Source organism: Pinus tabuliformis, chromosome 3_2 (genome assembly GCF_031772625.1).
Source record: "Pinus tabuliformis cultivar Carrire ecotype Pingquan chromosome 3_2, CPIR1, whole genome shotgun sequence".
Lineage (NCBI taxonomy): Eukaryota > Viridiplantae > Streptophyta > Pinopsida > Pinales > Pinaceae > Pinus > Pinus tabuliformis.
The window spans coordinates 61,420,739-61,444,012 of NC_142302.1; the positions used below are offsets into that span (position 1 = coordinate 61,420,739).

General features: G+C 33.6%; 1 protein-coding gene across 1 annotated transcript in view; it reads right to left on the reverse strand.

Moving 5' to 3' along the window:
* LOC149179840 (uncharacterized) overlaps nt 1–23,023 on the reverse strand; it is a 58,084-nt gene extending 35,061 nt beyond the window's left edge. Inside the window, exons 1-3 of the mRNA XM_089413663.1 lie at nt 22,758–23,023; nt 18,861–19,302; nt 18,446–18,549 (exon numbers count right to left, since the gene is read on the reverse strand). Coding sequence (XP_089269789.1) covers nt 18,446–18,549; nt 18,861–19,302; nt 22,758–23,023 — 812 coding nt within the window. The remainder of the gene's footprint in view (nt 1–18,445; nt 18,550–18,860; nt 19,303–22,757) is intronic.
* Between the last annotated feature and the right edge of the window lie 251 nt (nt 23,024–23,274).

Genomic DNA, 23,274 nt, shown 5'->3' on the forward strand with positions numbered 1-23,274 from the left:
TTCATAAAGATAGGTTGGCTTAAATGTATGACCCAACAACTATATATAGGAGCATGTACCCTCACATTTCTACAGTGGACAGATTCGACATCTCTCTGAAATTTCGGATGGGTACAAGAGAGAAAAGATGTGGATTGCCTACAAAAAACTTCTCGGCATATTTCTTGAGGCTCTCGGTGGCCAAGACAACAAGAAGTTTGATCACATTGCAGACTAGTTTGGGGTAATATTATAGTGATATCCTCCTCACTGTCTCAGGCATATATTCACTAAAATTTCGGATGGACAGTGGTGCATTTTGGATAAGGTCTCAGTAAGATGATACTCAATGATGCTCAGTGCTAGATCTCGGTGATAGCAGGAGTTGTAATGATATGATAATAAACAATTCTAGGTGCTACATGATGCTGTTAGATGTTACATGGTACAACTCAATGAAGGTATGATGCACAACTCTGTGAGGCCAAAATTTGAGGATATATCAGAACATTTGAATGTTTCAGTGATCATGTTTTAGTGCCATGAAGAAATCGAAGAATCAAGGAAGAAGGATGATTGTGTCTTGGTCTAGGAGTGGCAATATAGGTCAAGGGTCTTGGTTCTAGTCTTCGTCAATTGGAATCTCTATAAGAAGAATTTGTGTGGGTTTTCCTCTCAAAGAGTGAGAGGTTTTGGCCCTGGAAAAAAGCCAACATCATGTGTTCTTGTCTCTTTTGTTTTGGTGAATATTTATTGAACTAAAAGACACACTCTAATACTAACAAGAGAAGATTGTGATAATAAGGAAAAGTTAAAATACCACATAAATAGTTATCATGGAAAGACGAATCTCATAAACGTAATTTGGCCTAGATTCTTCAACATGGTATCAGAGCTAAGGTGTTGAAGTCAAAGGAAGGGCAGAAAAGAAACATTAAAGGATCAAGTTTCAAGAAAGGCATCAAAGCAAGTTGAAGGTTATCAAAGAAAAGGATCAAGATCTAGAATGAAGAATCAAACCTGATTTTGATCAAACCTTGGATCGAAGAAGTAATCAAAAACATCAAGAGATTTTGTCTACATAGTCATAATCAAAAGGCCATGAAGACCCTCATCTAGTTGTCTATAAAGAAAGGTAGCTCGAAGGACCTCAAAAACAAATATCACATCATCTTGAAGAAAGTGAAAACCATAGAAGCAGTCTTGATCTACACTACAAAAGAAGACAAACCATATTGAAGGTGAAAAGGATTGTCATCATCTTCAAGGTTATAAAACAAGCAAGGATAATCTCCTTTCCCTAGAAGAAGATCATCTGAGGGAGCATCAAATCATCCTCATCAAAAGGTGCAACCTTTTCTATTGAATAAAGGCTTTTTCATTTGAAAGAAGATTATCCTAGAGGAAGCTCTAATACATCTTCTTTAACCATCATCAAAGTGATCAAGTAGAAGAGTTCATCTTCACTTGTCAAGTAAGTATCTTTCATTCTATAATAAAATTTGGTTAAATGACTTCATGTTTGCAAGGAGATCTATAAATTGATTGGGTCATCAAAATTCCTTGCATAATAAAGGAGGATAGATATAGTCCCTAGAAAAGAAGTCATTGATATCTATGGAAAAGTCTCTGAAGGTCAAGCATTGTTTGAATGCATGGAAAAGGATCAAGGGACTCATAGGATTCTTATGAAATCATTCAAAGGTCCCTATGTAGCAGGAGAGGAGACATCAAAGAGATATATAAAATACTAGAAGATATATTCTCTGAAAATGCAGTAAAGAAGGTCATATCACTTAGACTTGATCTACAAAAAATTGAAGGTATCAAAGAATGAAGGGATATCTTCATAAAGATCTCAATTGGAGTTCTGGGAGAGATGATAAGAAATAGTCATCATTGTTCTTAAATACACTAACTAATAAGCAAGGTAACAAATTTCCATACACAAGGAAGCTACCTCATTCGACAAATTATGGTCTCTATGCTAGATAGAAAAAGGCAAGTTGAGGGAAAAAGTGTTGAAGGTTAAATGACTCAAACATTTGCAAAAAGGAAAGGGAAGTTTGGTCCTCAAACAAGATAGAACAGTTCCATGGAAATATTATGAAAAGAAAACTCATATCGTTGAAAAGATGGGGGAAGATGAAGAAAAGGGCCAAGGAAAGAGGAAGTAATAGATCTCTACTATGATTGAGATGGTATCCATCACAAAAAGGGCCTTATCATCAGCTCTTAAATATTTTGTTATAGATATGACCATGATAATAAGATGCATTGTGGCATCATGGAAGCATTAGAAACAAGAGTTCGTGACATCACCATGGGAATCGTGAAGGACAAAATCGATGGCAGTCAAACATGAAGGATATAGCTCTTGGGAACCTCATTGAACATTGAAGGAAATGAATAAGTCATCTAGGACAAGGTTTATCATGCATCAAGTCAAAAAGGAAACATCTTCCAGATGGGGATATACAATATCCCCAATATTCTCTGATGGAATCCTCATCGGAGGGTTCACTAATATATAGAGGAAGCAAGTGTTTCATCATAAAACTCAACATGTGGAACTCATGGATGATGTTATGATGACATGAGAAATGAAGCAGATCAAGGGATTGAATATCTTTTCAATCAAGGATGTTGTTGGTAGAAGCCTAGATGACCTAAAGGTAAAATGAGGTATGTATGCTTGTGTTTAATATTATAAACTAATGTCATATGGTTGTAGGATCACTACTTCAATCTTGAGAAGCATGATCAAGAGAAAAAGGATCTCCTCCTATGAAAGGATGCAGGAAGGCATAAGTCACACTAGATGGAATAAACATAATATGTTCTCATATGAAGTATGAGGTGGTTGACTACAATTAAGAAACTATGATTAAAAGATCATGGGAATGGAATGTGTGAGGAAGGAAGAGATAATGAGATATTCAACCCTGATGAAGCCAATCAACATCCAAAAAAAACCAAGAATATTTGACTATGAAATCTCCCAAAAAGATATGAAGACTCTAATGAGAATCTGAAAAATATGGAGACCCTTGACAATATATATCTTTGGGAGAAGTGTCAACATGTATGAAGGATGTTGATAAGTATAGGAAGATGTCATGATGAAGAGCCATCTCATAAGGTACTATTTTATTTGATGTTATGTTTTGATTTCTTGAATAATATTTGGATGAGTTCATGCAAGTCTACTGGAACAAGAGTTATAATTGAAAGTACAACTAGCATCCATGTGGTGGATGAAAATTCCTGAAAGAAGCATGATGAGAAAGAAGTAGCCTTATGAAAAAGGTTCCATATACGTATCAAGAAGGCCATTTTCCATGAAGAAAGGAATGTCATAACGAACCAAGGAGGAAAGTGATTGATGGATAATGCCCTACAAGGAAGAAACTCAACTAAATTTCATGACATCAAGGAATGAAATTGATCAAGTGGTTGAAGGACCCATGAAGAAGAAGTCGTTGATGAAAAGAGAGTCCCTAGTTGAGAGGGAGCACTGACAAGTCTCTAATTAAGAGGGAGCTTAGGCAAGTTCCTAATCAGAGGGAGCTTGGGTACATTCCTTTACAGGAATGGGCATATCTTCCCTAGTTGAGAGGGAGAGATAGACACAAAATTCTTGTCTTCGCTTGGGAAGAAAGAATGGAGGATTGGGTAATCATCTGGAATCTGATGCTTTTTGAGGATGTGTAGGGCATCCAATATAAAAATAGGCAAGAGGACTGATATTCTTTGAGGGTTGGGAACCCAAGATAAGAATATACCTAGAAGGTCATACTCAGTGAACACCCGGGTGGGTATGTACCTTGAGAGATAATGACGAAGGTGTCTATATTCATTAGTCTTGCCAAAATTATGTTCTGATCTAATGAGAGTTACAGTTTTTAGTCAAGGACTTGTTGTGGAAACAATGTTTGTTACTATGATTCTATATAGATGGGTTACCAATCTGATTCTTCTTATGAGAAATTCTTCAGATTGATAATGACCAAGTACCATTATGAATACCTCCCTAGTTAATAGGGAGTGTTGAAGAAAGTGTAACTAGGTTCAGTCTTCATAACAACTTGTAATAATGATTTTATGTAAATAATAAACAAATTTATTTATTTTTTTCCTTTCATCATGGGTTTCATGAGCAAGAAGTGTTTTTCATAGGTCAAAGACTTCTTCTCGATGTCTTTAGGGATATGTCATCTTGTCATAAATGTATAATTCAGATTCATGTATATGAAGTGTTGTTAAACTTGTAAGAGTCCTCGAGAATATACAAGCACAATCATCCTAACGACATCAATACATATATATATATATATATGTGTGTGTGTGTGTGTGTGTGTGTGTGTGTGTGTGTGTGCTCAAACTTCATGTGTTATGGAACTAGCTCACAAAAATATATAAAAGATAGATCAACAACTTAAAAATCAGTCTCTTAGAGGGGTCAACCTCCTTTACATAAAAAAAAAGGGAAAAATTATTGGATGATACAAATGACAAGACATCCTTTCTATATATAGGAGTCTAAGGGGTCCTAATACAGTCAGAGCTTACATAACAACAATATTGTAAGGGCACAACAATAACAATAGTGGGCTTATATGGGGCATAATAATAACAACATGGGGACTATATGGGCACAATAATACAATAAGGGGGTTGCACTAATAACAATAAGGGGTTACACTAGTAGTATAGGGATCTAACATGCTCCTCTCCTTCAAAAAGTGTTGTCCTCAATGCTTGAGTAGTTTTGGATGCTTTTGTATAAAATTATCATCCTCCCATGTGGAATCTTCAGTGGGTAAGTTCTTACACTTGATGAGATATCTAAAATTGATCGATTCCATAGTGGTCGATTTCTTGTTTTTGTGAATGCTTCTAGTTCCAATATGATTTTCCTTCCTTGTCAAGTTTTGGCAATATTGTTTGAAATGGGATCTTCTCACCTATAACCTTCTTTAAGAATGAAACATGGAAAATTAGGTACACTTGGGAAGATGCAGGAAGCTCAAATTTGTATGCCATAGTACCAATATTTTGTAACACCTTGTACAGACCATAATACTTTGGTGATAATTTATTATCCTTATTAGCTTGCTTGAGGGACATTTTTTTGTATGGTTGTAGTCATATAAATACCCAATCACCTACATCAAAACTTCTTTCAATGTGATGTTGATCTGCCTGTTGTTTCATTCTATTCTTCGCTAAAGTGAGGTTATCCTATAAGAGTTTGAAAACTTGTTGTTGATGCTCGATGTGATCTTCCACTGCTTGAACCTTAGAATTTTATTTTAAAGATGATGTGATGGACGATGGATGATATCCATAAAGTTCCATAAATGGGGTCATTTTTGTTGCAGTATGGAAGGAAGTGTTATACCACCATTCAGCTAGAGGCAAACACTTGACCCATTGTGTTTATTTATCAGATACAAAGCAACGAAGATATACTTCCAAACATTTGTTCACTATCTCGGTTTTCCCATCAGATTGAGGATGATAAGATGAGCTATGAGCTAACTGAGTACCCAAGTATTCCACCTCTTGTACTCCAAAGAAACATTTGGACATTTTTGCATATAATTGTTTCTCCTCCAATTGTTTGAGCACCCTGTCAACATGTTGAACATGATCCTTCCAAGACTTGTTGTAGATTAGTATATCATCAAAAAATACTAACACAATTTTTCTAATGGTTTTAAAATAGTATTCATCAAACCTTTAAATGTAGAAGGTGCATTGGTAAGGCCAAAAGGCATGACCAATAATTCATAATGACCCTCATGAGTTCTAAATGTTGTTTTTGGAATGTCTTCAGTCTTCATTCTAATTTGATGATATCCTAAACGAAGATCCAACTTGGTGAAGTAATTTGCTCCATGTAATTCATCCAATAGTTCATTAATGACAGGAATGGGAAATTTATCTTTAATAATAAGCTTGTTGAACTCCCTATAATCTAGAAACATGCGCCATGATCCATCCTTCTTGTGTACCAATACCACTGGAGTAGAGAAAGAACTTTGATTAGGTTGAATTATACCAATCTCTAGCATTTTTGCAACCATACGTTCAATTTCACTCTTTTGAGCATATGGATATTTGTAAGGCTTGATGTTTGGGGGAACACTTCCTGGAATAAAATGAATAGCAAGATCATGAGCACGAATAGGTGGGAGGCCTTTGGGAGTCTCAAATACCTTGGAATGATTGTCCAAAACATTTTGGAGTTCTGGAGAAATAGATGATTTCGACGTGGGAACCTCTAGTGAACATAATTGTGCAATTACGCTTCATTTTTCTTTCTTTAGAAGATTTGTCATACTGTTAGAGCTGATTATATTTCCTGATTTCCCTTCAATACCCCTTAATTCAACTTCCTTTCCTTCCCAAAAAAAAATTCAAGAAAAGTTCTTGAAAATTAAAAGCTATCGTACCCAAAGATTGTAGCCATTGGACTCCTAGTACAACATCTGCACCACCCATTGGAATGGAAAGCATTGGACTATTCAAGACATATTATCCCATGGATAGCTTGATATTATGTCACTTTCCAGAGAAATTTATGGTTCCTCCATTTGCAACCATTACTTGACACTTTTGTGCTGGATATAGGAATCAATTCAATTCCTTGGCTATCTTATAATGAATAAAATTATGGGTACTACCTGAATCAATCAAAACTATTACCTTTTTCTTCTTGATATGCCCTTCTATCTTGAGAGTTTGAGGAGTGGTAATTATTGTCAATGAATTACAAGATATGGTCAGATTTCCTCTTTCTCTGGGATTGGTTCCTGGTGTATATCCTCTTCTTTTGACGTTTCTTGTTCCTTTTCTTGCTCCTCTTTCCCATCTATGTAAATTAATTTCTTCTCAGCACACTTATGACCTTTAGTGTATTTTCTATCACAATTGTAACAAATCCCTTTTGCTCTTTTTTCTTCCAATTGTTGTGGTGTCAACCTTGTAGGTGGTGAAAGGCTAGGAGAAACAACACTTCCATATTTATAGTTATGAGTGGTAGGTTTCCTTGTTGCCATAATTTTGATTTCCATTTTTCTTGCCAATCTGAATGCCTTCTCCAATGAATCAGGTTCCCAAAGGTGAACCTCATGTTGGATGTTATCCTTTAAAGTACCTATGAACACGTCAATCCTATGCTCCTCTAAAATATCTTTTACCCTTATATTCAATTTTTGGAAGTCCTCAATGTGCTCCATCATAGAACCCTTTTGTTTGATATTTATCAATTGGCTAAAAAAGGTGTTTCTTTTTGTATCCTCATAATGTACTATCATTTCTTCCATAAAAATTTTCCAAGTGACAAATTGTTTACGAGAGAAAAGCCATCAATACCATACAAACTAATTTGGTTCTAAATATAAAGTTGCAATGCGTACCTTTTATGTGTTTTGCACAATACAGAGATTGAAATATTGATCCATTGGTAGTATCCATGTTACGAGATCCTTGCCATCAAACTTCCTCATATCAATCTTTGGAACATGGTGGGTCTTCAATCCAACGTCAGAGTCTATGAAATCATGATTAACATTTCTTTTGTTCTGATCATGAGTTTCCTTTACTACCCTTTCACCATTAGTAAGAATTTATTGTAGCAACTTTGTCAAATTTGTCTTCAAATATTCCATGTTTCCTTTAAGTTTTTCTTCGATACCATCCATCTTAGCTTCCATGCCATAGCTTCCATGCCCTTTGAATTCCTTCAAACTAATTTTTCAATCAAAATTATGCAAAAATTAAAAAAAACTACACAATTTTTTTTTACTTTGTAGGAGGTCGATATTGAATCTATTGTATCTTTGTAATTTCAGATCTCCAAGGTCTGAAATTGCATCCTGCGGTAGCCCTATGAGTCCAACCCCGCAAGTCCAATCAAGATTGTATTCTCCAAGGAAGAGTTATGCTAAATCTCCCATGATGACCTAATTATAGATTGGTTCAGTAGAGCGAACTTGTACGAAGTGCCACATGTCACTATTTCAACCTTAGGACTTGAAACCAATACACAGAAAACCATAGGCTATCGTATTTCTGTAAATTTTTATGAAATTTCAATCTAATGCTCAGAGAGAAAGTTATGACGATTTTTGCTAGGTCCCTTGTTTTGAATGTAATTCAGGACCCTACAAAAGCCCTAAATGTCTTGGACCATATCTCCAAAAATATAGCGAAACAAGATCTAAAATTTGGGCCCAAGCTTCATTGAGATTTTGGCTCAAATGAGTTTTAATTTTAGAGTCTGAAACTTTGTAGAAAAAAGTATAGTGAAAATGCCATGATGACTTGTTTGTGATGGAATTATGGAGCTTTAAAAAACCCTAACTTCCTCAAATCATATCTTCGAAAATATAGTGAGGCAAGATCTGAAATTCGTAACCGAGGTTCATAACGATTTCGGCTCAAATGGGTTTTTTTAATCTCCTGAAACATCGTAGAGAAAAATTTGTATCGAAAATTCCACAATGGCCTATTTGGAGCAGTGAAGCCCTAGAATCGAAAGCTCTGATGGAAAATGTTATGAAACCGGCTCACAAAAAGATAGGAAAGATAGACCAATGACTTAAAAATCAACCTCTTCAAGGGGACAAGCTCCTTTAAATTACAAAAATTAACAATTCTTGGATGATACAAATGACAATACCTTCTTTCTATATATAGGAGTCTAAGGGGTCACAATACAATCAGAGCCTACATAACAATAATATTGTAGGGGCACAACAATAACAATAGTGGGCTTCTATCAGGCATAATAATAATAACTTGGGGAAGATATGGGCACAATAATATAATAAGGGGGTCGTACTAATAACAATAATGGGTTACACTAGTAGTATAGGGACCTAACATCATGTCGGCTTCAATAAACGGAGACACAACCTTTGGAAAATTTCATATATATATATATATATAGGGACCTAACATCATGTCGGCTTCAATAAACGGAGACACAACCTTTGGAAAATTTCATATATATATATATATATATATTTATAGATGACATGTCAGATCAACATAAAAGGACACGTTGGTTCATAAAGACAGGTAGGCTTAAATGTATGACCCAACAACTATATATATATATATATATATATATATATATATATATATATATATATATATATATATATATATATATATATATATATATATAGATATATAGGGACCTAACATCATGTCGGCTTCAATAAATGGAGACACAACCTTTGGAAAATTTCATATATATATATATATATATCTATATATATTTATTTATAAATGACATGTCAGATCAACATAAAAGGACACGTTGGTTCATAAAGATAGGTAGGCTTAAATGTATGACCCAACAACTATATATAGGAGCCTATACCCTTGCATTTCTACAATGGATAGATTCAACAATTCTCTTAAATTTCAGATGAGTATAGGAGAGAAAAAATGAAGATTACTTATAACAAACTTATCGGCATATTTCTTGAGGCTCTTGGTGGTTAAGACAAGAAGAGGTTCAATCACATTGCATACTAGTTTCGGGTAATATTACTGTGATATCCTCCTCACTGCCTCAGGCATATATTCAATGAAATATCGGATGGACAATGGTGCAGTTTGGATAAGGTCTTGGTAAGATGATACTCAATGATGCTTAGTGATAGATCTCAGTGATAACAAGAGCTGTAGTGATGTGATGATCATAAATTCTAGGTGCCACATGATGCTTCTAGATGCTACATCATGCAACTCGATGAAGGTATGATGTAAAAATCTGTGAGGCCAAATTTCAGGGATATATCACAACATTTGAATGTTGCAGTGATCATGTTTCAGTGCCATGAAGAAATTGAATAATCAAGGAAGAAGGAGAGTTGTTTCTTGGTCTAGGAATGGAAATATAGGTCAAGGTTCTTGGTTATGGTCTTCATCAATTAGAATCTCTATAAGAAGAATTTGTGTGGTTTTTTCTCTCAAAGAGTGAGAGGTTTTGGCCATGGCAGAAAGCCAACATCTTGTGTTCTTGTCTCTTTTGTTTTGGTGACTATTTTTTGAACTAAAAGACACACTCTAATAATAACAAGAGAATATTGTGATAACAAGGAAAAATTAAAATACCTCACAAATAGTTATCATGGCAAGAAGAAGCTCATTAAATTAATTTTCCCTAGATTATTCAACAATCATGTGTGAATTATTACTTCACATATCGGGGAAATGATCTTCTCCATAAAAAAATAGTAGGATAGCTTTGCACAACTTACCAGTGTGATGTAGAGGCTACAAAACCTTCTTACTATTTATCAAAACTTGATAACACAAACACATGTGGTGTAGGCCTTCGTATGTGCATTCTTCCTTCACCCGTAGGAGAAATAATGGGATCCTTTCACATAAGAATAGAGAAGGAAAACTTTGTAGAGCTTGATTCTAGCACCAACGAAGATGTAGGGAATGTGAAGCCTTCTTACTATTTATCAACCCTAGCTAACACAAACACAAGTTGTATGTGAATTAAAAATATGTAGTTTTACGATGTCAGAAGTTGGTTTCACATTTTTTGTGATGATATGCACATAATGATTCTAAGTGGTGAATGAACCTCTTCCCTCTTTTTTCGGATAGGCTCTTCTAGTGAACAAATGTAAGTTACTCTTTCCAATTTGGATTATTACAATGAAGAAAACTTGTCTCACTTACAGAGGCTACCCTTCTGCTAAGATGTCACAGTTGGAGAAATGGTCTACATGCTTAGGCAAGGAAAACCGTGAGAGGTGAAAAAATCCATTTAGTGAGAGGAATGGGGAGAAGAATGTTAATGTTGAATAACAACACCTCAACTTTACCAACCAGCTGAGACCTTTCATGTTAACAATTTTAAAGAGGATAAGAGATATTTTTATTTCTTTGAGGGTTGGAAAAGGGCCCTGAGAAAATGAAGCCAGAGTAAAGCTAGTTTGAGTAGGCCAAGAGCATGGAGAATTTGATAGAGAATCTTAGAACCTCAAGTTTAAATAATTTAAGAAAAAAAAAGAAGAATGGAAAAAAATAGGGTTACAGATATTAAACCTCCTCACCTTTTGTAGGTAGATCTTTTTGATGTCTAAAACTCGGGCAATACCCTTATGTACTAGTTTTTGCATATTACCTGGCCCAATGCCGGGAACCATTTGGAGGTCTAAGATTTCTTGCATTTTTGGTCATCTCTTTGCCTACAAACTAACTTTGTCACTATGCAACCTTCCACCATCCACAACAAAAGACCTATTATCCTTCTCCTCATCCTCGTCATCTTCATCTTCTTCTTTCTCTCCCGGGTCTTGAAAAGTTTGACATTCCTTTTTGAGGCCATGGGACTCTTCTATTTTAGAACCATTTCTAATAGGTATTTTATTTGAGCCCCTTGTAGCGCAAGTGCAAATCATGTGAAATGGGCACACCTTTTTGGTGCTACTGTTATGAAGAAGAAAAACTTGTTGCTTTAGAAAACTGGTCCTCTACAAGTGCAAGTACAAACCGATAGGGGGAATTTGTACTCAGAGAATTGTTGCCAAAGATATTTCTAGTAGTGGTTTGTGGCATTTAGTGTCTTTGAGCATGTCAGGTTGTAGCTTGGTGCAACATTTAGGAAACACATATAGTATTTCACACTGATGCATAAGAAAAAAAATTGACGAATTCACCAGTTGCTTCCAAGATGATCAGGTAGTTGTGGTGAGAGTAGTGGTGATCAAAATGAAAAGGATGGTTAGGCCTATTGTTTTTAATTAATAATTTGCATTATTAAGCTTATTTTCCCTTATTGCTTCTTTGTCCGTACCAAAATTCACGCCTTCTTACCTATTATTCATTTGTCCACCATCAAAGTTTCTACAGAAATACACTAGAATTTGGCTTGAGAACGAGCACATTGTTTTACCCATATCAATGGACTAACATGGCGGGAGTGGAGTTAGTAAAAACCTAAAGAGGGAGTTGATAACGAAACTAGGGAATCTAAGTTGGGTAAGGAATATGTTGCTGCTCCAAGGTTCTATAGGGTAATGCAAGATAGGGTAGGGTTTCTAGGGTTTTTGACTATGGTTTCTCATAATTCTTGGTGTGATCATCAAACATCAATATTATGATAGATAGATAATTGACCTGGTCAATCTTTGGATATCCAACGAAAATTGAAGGTTCATTGGATATTTGATGAACACAATTATTTTTGGATATCTGGCTAATGTATTGTCAGATATCAGATGATAATTGTGTTCGTTGGATATTCGAAGAAAGTTGGGGATTTAAGAAAAATGCAAAAATGAAAGTAAATTTTGATAATATGGCTGAACTATTGGAGTACGACGTTGGATTTTTCACCAATATGTACTAGTGTATTATCTTGCAACTGGTCCTTACGATTTGGTCATAAGAACCTAGTATCATGATGTACAACTTTAGTTGGTTTTTACAAGTGCTAAAATTTAAAGGGAATCCTGAAACATTGGATGCCACTAAACAATTTTCCCTAAAGGTAATTTCTACCATGCTAAATTCATTGTAATCACACTTTTCCAACACACACTTTTCTAATATAAGAGGTGATATGAAAAAAATTATAGCACCATGATCAATCAAAATATATAACTAAAAATCATTCAACGTACCTATGGTCTTAACCATTAAATATTAATGCTATTTTTGGAAATTATTCACTATCATATATATTAAATTGGACCCACATATGTCCCCCATTATATCCTAACCATTCCATCGAGTCTTACCCAACCTTGTAAAAATCCAATACCTTGAAAATTCACCATTTGAGTTTTTCCCTATTGTTGATATGTTGGTATGTATCAATAGATCCATGTGACATGGATTATTTTTTTCATGGTTTAGAGGTGACCACACTAGGAACTAAACTACAACCATAAAAAGAGGCTTGGAACTAGATCTCTTCAAGAAGGCCTTTCCTCATTTCCCAAATTATTTAAACTATGGTGGACATGGTGGCTAGGTATCTTGGACACCCTGCATACTTCTCCTTTGACTGCTAATTCCCTCTCCATTCCTAATGATCAATACACTAACTCAAAAAAAGAGTGGATAGGTCTAGGGTGTTGATCCTAGCATCAATGGTGGGATTCAAACCACTAATAAACATGTTAACTCAAATATCTTATGCACCCAAACACTCAACATAGGGGTTAATTCCATGAACCATATTTAATATTTATTCAAAGTATTAGTCCCTTAGGTTAGGAAAAATAAGACATCAATTTGATGAGTCTTCTATTGCTTGAATTAAAGTATGAGTCACTTAGGTTAGGGAAATAAGATGTTAATTTGATTAGTCTTCCATTTCTTGCACAAAAAATTCAAAAAGTTCCTCAAATAATTCCCAAGTTAACATCTCATTAGACATCCCTAGTTGCCTTAACATTGTGTACCACCATATAAAAGAAAGATTCTTAATTTGAAGAATGGCTATCTAGGACTTCTCATTAGAATGGTACATCCTTAAGACAAAGCATAAAGTTATGATATTTAATCAAGCCTTTTCTTTATATCCCCATTTTTACCCCCATGGAACTTAGGAAGTCACACTTTTTGGAATTCCTGAAACATGTTGAAAGGAGGAAACTCCTCCTACTATGCCAAAACTTCTAGCTCTTTTAGAATAAGTTTCTCTCAAGTATTCCATCTAGTTCTTGATTTACCATCCATTATACAAGCTTTAATCATAGCAATATTATTCTGCTCACCTTGAAATTTCTTTGTCTTAGATGAGGATCATGGGAATTCTATACCTTCTCATGTCATGACCATTATGTGAATTGTGCCATGAAACTAAGATATATAACCTTTTCTCATTTTACCTATGAATGTGTGTGTGTGTGTGCGTGTGAGAGAGAGAGAGAGAGAGAGAGAGAGAGAGGGAGAGAGAGAGAGAGAAACCTAAAAAAGGATGTCTATGGGTTAAGCTAGCCAATTCATCATTATTGTGATTAATCTACAATTGATAATGTGAAAGGCTACATAAAATCTACATTAATTTTTGTAGGTTTTAGTCATATGTTTCACAATTGTGCTATGATACTAAGATATAGAATCCATTCTCATTTTTACCTATGACACACACACATGTATGGAGAGACAGAGAGAGAGAGAGATTATTTGATCACAACAAGAAACAACCACCCAAGGAAGAATGTCTATGGGTCAAACTAGCCAATTCATCTCTAATGTGATCAACCCATAATTGATAATGTGAAGGAAAATTACATTGTTCAAAGGTATTCCCTGCCTACACTTACGCTCTAGGGTATCCCAAATGCTACATTGTCTCCAATTTATTGTAACATGGTTCATGTTTAATAATGATAATGATTGGAATCACTTTTACTATGTTTCCATATACTAAGTTGGGCCTATGCTACATGAAGATTAACTATGAACTAAAAAGTAACACTAAGGATTCCTTAATGATAATTAATGTATTTAAAATAATAGATAAGAAAACCTATATTTAACTAAACAAATTCAATAATGTCCATACAAGAAACATGATATGACTACTTACTATATACCAACTATCATTACTTTAAATAAAATATGATATTATTTATAACTTATCTAGAAATATAACTCAATTAGTTATGAGAAAAACATATTATTTTTCTTATTTTATTTTACATCTCACTTTCTAACATATTTATTTTCAGTGTAAAATTGAAAAATCTTGTAAATGTAGTGTTTGAATCATGTTTTTGTTTTTGAATTTTGACAGCTTTTACTTAGATTTACAAAAATCTCTGCTAGATTTTTTCAAAATATGACTGAAATTTCCATCACTCTCAAAATCGAAAACTACCGCTGAGAAAATATCATCTCAATAAAACTGTAATATAAACTATTTAGTATTCATCTAAAATATCTGCCTTCTTTTCCATAAAACATGTACCATTATAATTTCTTACTTAACATTGGGGCTTTTGTATTTTAAGGTTTTACTTTGATGAACCAACCGCTTTGCTCTCTCTTCACCGATAACGTTCCAATGGCATGGCAAACCTTATTATGCTCCGAGGAAACCAACATCTGAGTTGGATGGGTGATTTTATTATGCCACTTGGACGACTCCATGGGAGCGTTTCATGGACTTCTACTTAACATACAATTCAATAGAGGGACATTTATTGAAGATTGTGGGGCTTTTAGAAAATGGTAGATTTAGGGGGGAATTTACTTACCAGGTCTAATTTTAAGGGTGTTGAGAATATTTGACCTTTTGATTTCCCAATTAGAAAAGTATTTAGCAGTGAGAACTGGAATTCCCAATTAAACTGTCCCTTAGAGCGTTTTAATTAATTCATTTGTGGTTGGTATATAATATTTTAATTTTTTGGAATGGGTCATCGAGGACATTAAACAAAAATCTTTTAAGTGTTTTATTGCTGTAAGACGAAATTCAATTAACAAAAATCTTACATATGTTTTGTAGTTTTGAAAGTTAGTAAAAGTTTATCGAAGATTTTCTGTTTTTGAAGATGATATTCAGACTGGAATCAAATAATATGTAAATTGAATTCAAATATTTTGGTTTTTTAGCTGAAACTAATATTTCAAATAAAAATATTGGAATCAATTAATTTGAAAATTAGAATTAAAAATTTTGGTTTTCACTTAAAATTAAAGACTATAAATAAAGTTTATTATATTATATATTATATAGCTTTTTTTTATGAAGTAATTTTTTAGTGTGGTAAATTCATTTTGGTTTAAGATATTTTAGTATTATTATAAGATATTCTATGTAATGTTGAATATTGATTTATATTTTTAAAAGTATATTAAAAAGATTAAGAAATTTTTTTCCAATTTTTGTGATTTTTTTTAATTTAAATTTTATTGATTTTTTTGAAGTTAATTTTGATAGCACAGTTATTTTGTTTGAGGTCATTTTTCATCTCTAATGAATACATTAAACTTTTTGATTAGTTTTATTTGGAAATATTATTGGAAAATTATAACTCATGACTATTTGATATTTAGTTAAGTATAAAGTTTTGAAATATATATTTTAGTTTTTGATACTAAAAGATAATTACACTATAAAACAATGTGAATGTAATTTCATTTTTTAGTTAAAATAAAAAATTTTACCAATTATATTAAAATATATGTAGAATCGTGAAATCACATCACATAATAATTTAACAAGTTGAATCATAAATATGATATATATTTATATTTCATAAAAACAATTAAATGTATTCAATTTTGTTATGGTAATATTTAATTTAAATTATATAAAAAATAAAAAAATAAAAATAATAATAAAATATTATATACATTTGTAATATAATTTAAAAATAAAAAATTTTAAAACCTAAAAGGTAATCTAAAAAAATACTATATAACACATGAATTATACATTATATTTATATAATACATGGATGAATTACATATCATACCTATATAACCCATGAATGGATTACACATCATACTTATATAACACATGAATGCATTACACATCATATTTGCAATTACATATGCATATATTTAAGTTGAAATGTAAATCTTATATATTATATCATTTATTTTATGTCAATCTAGTTATTAGATAAAATGACCTTTTCTTAGTCTAATGCAGTTTAAAATATGTAAATATGTTGTTGATTGGATTCAACATCCTAAAAACACTAAAACAAGGCTTTAAAAATTAAATAACTTAAACTTATGTTTCTTAAAAAAATAACTTAAACTTATGTTTCTTAAAAATATTTATTAAATTTTGACAAAATTAATTTGAAAAAATAATACTTAAAAAATTTCATTATATCTATTAATTTTTTTTTTTCTAATTCTTTAAAACTCTACGGTGTCAAATTAATAAAGATAAAGAATCTCATATATATATATATATATATATATATATATATATATATCGATATATTCAAACTTTGATTACATAGCTATGAATGAACCTTATAATAAAATCAACCATTATTAGTCTTATAATAAAATGAAGAACTATTAGTAATCGATAGATCGTTGACCGATCATTAGTTTATACTTTGACCGATTTTTTTCCAGTGTTTTTTCATTTTAACCTAACTTTAATGCTCCCAATTTCATTCAACGAAATTTTAAGCAAAGTTTTTGGTTCGGAAAACAATCGACCTTTTATTACAGCCTTCACGTTGCCCGATGCAGAAAGATTGAGGCAATATCATCTTATCCAAAGTAGGCTGGTTGAAGCAAAGTTTACAATATCATTTTATCCCACGTATGCTGTAGTTTCGAGATCCTTTCCACATGTATATCAAGGCTCTTTCCACACAAGGCTCTTTCCACATGGCTATTAGCATGCAAGGCCCCTTCCTTATGACTATTAGCATGCAACTCTTAAAATTCTTGCAAGAGAAAGGGCCGTATAAAACCTAAGACCGTTTGCCTCTATTGTTTATCAAGATACCTATTCTTGGAAAATTTCTTCCAAGAGAAAGGGCCGTATAAAACCTAGGGCCGTATAAAACCTAAGACCGTTTGCCTCTATTGTTTATCAAGATACCTATTCTTGGAAAATTTCTTCCAAGAGAAAGGGCCGTATAAAACCTAAGACCGTTTGCCTCTATTGTTTATCAAGATACCTATTCTTGGAAAATTTCTTGCAAGAGAAAGGGCCGTATAAAACCTAAGACCGTTTGCCTCTATTGTTTATCAAGATACCTATTCTTGGAAAATTCCAGTGTCTGTAAATTCTGTAAAAGATAGTCGCCGCCTGCCCAGAAGAGTCTGCAAGATTTCAATTGCAATTGCAGTCTTTGGGCGTGCTTTGTTATCTACATGCTTGAGTCTGCAAGATTTCAATTCTAGCCGATTTCAATTGCAGTCTTTGGACGTGCTCTGTTATCTACAGAGCTTGAGTCTGCACGATTTCAATTCTAGCCTTATTTCAATTCTAGCCTTTCGACGTAGTTCATAGATAGTTGCACCAGAGAAAGGCAGTGGCATTGTAGAAGGCGGTGGCATTGTAGTTTGCGCCCTGACAGACCTGATACATACAATGCCACTGCATTGTAGTTTGCGCCCTAACAGACCTGGTATGTATCAGACTATCTTTATGTATTTGGGCAAACTTCAGATGCAATTAACTCCGAAGAAGTACCTTACTTGTTATTTTATGTTATTCTGATGTTATTCTGTTAGCTGTAAGGGATCTACTGCAAAGGATCATGGAAAACCTGTTAATTTAAAGCATAAATTTAGCACCGTGGCTTCTAGGTGAACTTACCAAAATACTCAACGAAAAATGCATCCACTTCGTTCTTTAATTTCCTCTGCTTTAAATGCATCGTTTTTTTTTTTCAACAACTGTTTCTTCTATTTACTAGAGGCGATATTAATGATATTCTGTATGATATTCAAATATCAGTGAACATGAGAAGAATACGGTGTTCCGGTCCACTCGAAGAATACGGTGTTCCGGTCCACTCGAGAGAATGAGCCGAAATATTCTGCAAAACTGGGAAAGTAGAGAGAATGAACCGAAATATTCTGCAAAACTGGGAAAGTAGAGTTTTTATTGAATTACAATTCCGTTCATATTTTATTATAATTTAAGTTTATTTAAATTGAACAAAGTTATTTAAGTTTATTTAAATTGAACAAAGTTGTTGGGTGCTCAAAAAATTGATTATATTTCGACCATAGTAGGGATTTGTACCCAATTCTTAACAAATTTGTCACTGACAAGAAAATATATAGTAGAAAAATCTGTTTTCTACATCTATGTATAGTAAACTGTAACAAAGAAAACATCTTTCAAATCATTAATTAAATAATTAAGAGATTTTTCAATCACATACCTGAACTGCAAGCAAAGGAAGAGATCGGCCGTCTGCACAGATAGAATGGTTCAGAGGAAACAGCAGTTCCTGAATATAGCGAGGACTTTTGGGAAGGAAAATCTGGTCAAGAGTGGCGTCTGCAACGACCTCTGTAAATTGGGCACCCTCGTTATTGCATTCGATATTTAGAAAACCATCGGGAGAGTCGACCAATCTGCCAGCGAAAGGGTAGAAATGAAGGAGCACTTTTTCCAGGCTCCATTTCAACCGCTCAATTGTTACTTCATGCGAATTATTAACAAATCCATGTTGGAAGAAGAGTACATACTGAATGTAGTTGGCCTCTGCTAGCTGAAGATCAAATGGAGAAAGCGAGCAATGCTTTTCTTGTGTTGGATTTGCAGGACAGAGTGTGGAACTACTCACTGTGCTTACGCTACCCTGGAGAATAAGTTTTCTACTGCACAGAGGGAAAATTATAGTGCACATCCAACCGCAGAATTATAGCCAAACCTGAATGGGTCCAGGTTTTATAGCTTCATGTGCCTCTGACTAAATTCTGATCTACCTAAGGTTCAACGAATTACTTTAGCTTTTGGTGGGTTCTTCAATTCACACACGGCACCGACCAAATCCAGAGGTGCTACACATCTGTAACCTTGCTAACGTTGCTCCAGCAACGCAAACGAAATCTGCATCCAGAAACATGTGTCATACATCCAGAAGGGTCACACATATGTAACCTTGCATGGCAAAATGGGGCCACGTAGTATTTTAGAGACTCAAAGAAGAATAAAAATTATAATTAATGGAAATCCCAAATCTCTCAAATTAACACACTTCATATATAGTGGTGCAGATCACTAAAACAGTACGAACACGCATAGTGATATCGTTCTCTGAAACATTTTTTTTTTCTTTAAAAGCATTAACTATTGTTAGTTTGACTTCGAAACGTGTTGGCTGCTCTTAACTATAAGGACGTCGCGGTGCTTCTGTTTATGTATACACTCGTTTGATGTTTGAATTCTGAATCAACTTTTTTAGTTAGTTGCTAGAGTGTAGACTATGTAAATATCTTAGAATCCAATAGAATTAACACGTTAACGCAGTTCATATATAGTAGTGTAAGATACTAAAACAGTACCAGCATACATAGTGATGTGGCACTCCGAAATCCATAATTCCTTTAGGTAGGCCATGTTTCCTAATTAATTCTATTTTTGTTGAAACCGTTAACAATTGTTAGTTCGATTTTCAAACCTGATAGCTGCTGTTCATTTCGATTTTTTTTAAGAAGCATTCCAGCAATTGTTCTGAAATTTCTTGAAATCTGGGTGGCGTTGGTCGAAATTTGTGGAGGCTTAGTTTAATTTTCCCGCAATTCCTCTAGTTTTTGTTAACTTATTTTTCCTGCAAATATTGTAGCCGCTGTTAACTTGATCTAACCGCTGTTATCTTGAATCTGGTTTTTCTTGGAAATCTTGAAGCCGTTTTTTATTAAAATTTCTTGAGACATGTAATAAATTGAATTTATGATGACCGATATAGGCAATGCTGGGGGATCTTGTTAGTTGAATATATTTAGTAGGGACCTATGATGGGCAATGGGGGATAGGGGATAAGGTATTGGGGAATCCTTTTGTGTAATGCATGAATTCACTCATGAAATCCCCTTATCAATATTTTTCTTGAAATCCCCTTATCAATATTTTTCTTGAGAGGAAACGCACAACCCCAAATTTTTTCTTTGGAAAAAAATTAGAAGCATTATATTTAAAAAAAAATTGTGTGACTTTATTTATGAGTAAAAAAACTTATTCGGCAAAAGTTAAACGAACATATTTCTTAAAAGAAATTACATAGATTGTGTTTGACAACAAAACACAAAAAACTAAAATATTATTTTGAGAAATTAAAAAAAGGTCTATAAAAATAGGTTTTTTTTTTTTTTTTTTTTTAAGGAAATGAATTTTTTTTTTTTTTTTAGGAAATGAAAAGTATGCAAAAATTTTTTTGCAGACTAGAAAAGAAATATGAAAGGTACATATCCCATGAAAAAAAAATGGAGGAAAACACAAAAAATAGCCATGCAGAGGATGCTCTGTGAGGAAAAATTGTGGGTGGGCACAGAGAGGGAGGGTCGATCATGGCGATGCAAGGTTGGGCCAAAACCTTGGCTATGAGCAGAGACAGAGTGCCGCTGAAGTTTACCATATTTCGAAGGGAATACGAAGGTATCACTGCCACATGATTATATTGAACGGGCTATCCATCACGCTGGAACTGTAAGGTTTAGCCAACATACTCTTCAATTTAATATTTTACTTCCATTTTGCAATAGATTTGGTTTAATTATATTCGGTATTCAGCGATAGATTCACACTTTATGCACTAGATTTCATCACACAAACAGATTCCCTCGTCAGTAGGCCAAGACCAATAATCGCCCACCAAAATTTTCATTATAATCAACAAAAATTTTCATATAAGTGCAATGCATATTCCATATGTCGAACGATCAAGATTTGAACATAATGTCTACCTGTAAAATTAATCTTTTTGTGATTGTATTGCAGTGGTTGTCTAGGCAAAATAAGAAGGCCCTATATGATGAACTTGAAAAAGTGAAAGGAACCAGTATCATCATAAGCATTTCAATTACCCTAATCATATTCCAGAACACTGAGGTATATGTATATTCGTAGTAACTGCATTGTTATAATTAGGGATATGCTTACATGCACGCCCAGTCAGGAACAAACCAAGGTTTTGTGTTTGAGGGAGGCCATTCGCTTACGGCATGGACTACAGGCTGCATGCAGCACTTGTTTTATAATTATATTTTTTCAACCATCTGAATTTATAATTTATATAATAATATTAACTTTTCACCATCTTCAAAATAATAATAAATTACATTCTTACCCATAAAACCAATAACCCACATTTACAATTAAATAATAGCGTTGTCCTCAACTCGAAATAATAAAAAAATACATTCTTACACATCAAAGGAACCACATGGAAAACAAGATCTAAGTTCTTGCTCTTCAAAACACTTTACAAAAAAGGAATTCTAATTTTTTTTGGACTTCTCGAATTCTAACTGGATCATTTTTTTTGGACTTGCTCGAGCACGTTCCCTGCAATAAGTTACGCGAATACAGTTGAAAGAGAAATAAAGTGAAAGGGAAAAAATGGACTTCGAAGTTTGGAACAACGATTTTGGAAAACAAGATCTAAGTTCTTGCTCTTCAAAACACTTTATAAAAAAGGAATTCTAATTTTTTTTGGACTTCTCGAATTCTAACTGGATCATTTTTTTTGGACTTGCTCGAGCACGTTCCCTGCAATAAGTTACGCGAATACAGTTGAAAGAGAAATAAAGTGAAAGGGAAAAAATGGACTTCGAAGCTTGGAACAACGATTTTATAATGAGATTTTTTACGTTTTTTCAGTGGGTTTTTTCAGTCAAAATTCGACAGCAATTTATTGGAATCGCAAGTTTGAAAGCTAGTTTCTACACAATCAAAGCGTACCAAGAGTTTTTCAGGGTGCTGAATCCAAATATACAGTTAAAAAACCATTTTAACTACAACAAATCAAGATTTAACCTCAATTTCTTCAGCGGATTGCGTCACCAAAATCTCCAAAAAATCACCAAAAAAATCGTATTATAGACAACTCCCAATAAAATGGTTAGTTGTACAAAGTCCGTCTTTCTACTAAAAGAAAAAGGAGGCGTGCATACTTGTAATTTTTGAAAGAGTATTGTTTAGTCTGATTTTCAATTTCTAGTGAAATTTCGACAGAAATGGTGACCATACCTCAAAAATTGCAAAAGGAATAAGCCATCTGTAGCCATAATTTCACATAATTATGTCTTCAGGAACAGAGTAGGAAAGCGCATACCATTGCCGAATGCTACTGATAAATCCTTGATCATCTCTCATGCTGTGAATCAGCTCTTCGAATTGTTGGTCTCTGACGCAGAATCTGACCCAAGGGAGGTCTCTTTTAATGGTAATTTCAGACTCGTCAAGTTGGGGATTAGAACGGTAATGAAACGGGCCTAGAGAAACCTTCTGCGGCACATAAGCTCTGGATTTTTCAGCAAGCAGAGACTCCGGTATGCGGGGGGTGCAGCTCACAGCAATATCGATCCTATGGTCGTCCATGATGCAGCAGTGCCTCCTTGGCCACAAGGATATGATCGAAAATTTAGAGATTTAATGCGGAGAAGGCACAGTGTAAATAGGAAGTTCATAGTGGGTAGATTTCAATAAGATAATTAAAAAAAAAAAACCCTTAAAATACCATGCAAATGATAAAGGTGAGAATATAATATTTATTTATAAAATAGTAATTTAATTTAAAAATAAAGTATTTATTTATAAATAATAATAATAATTTAATTTTAAAATTATAA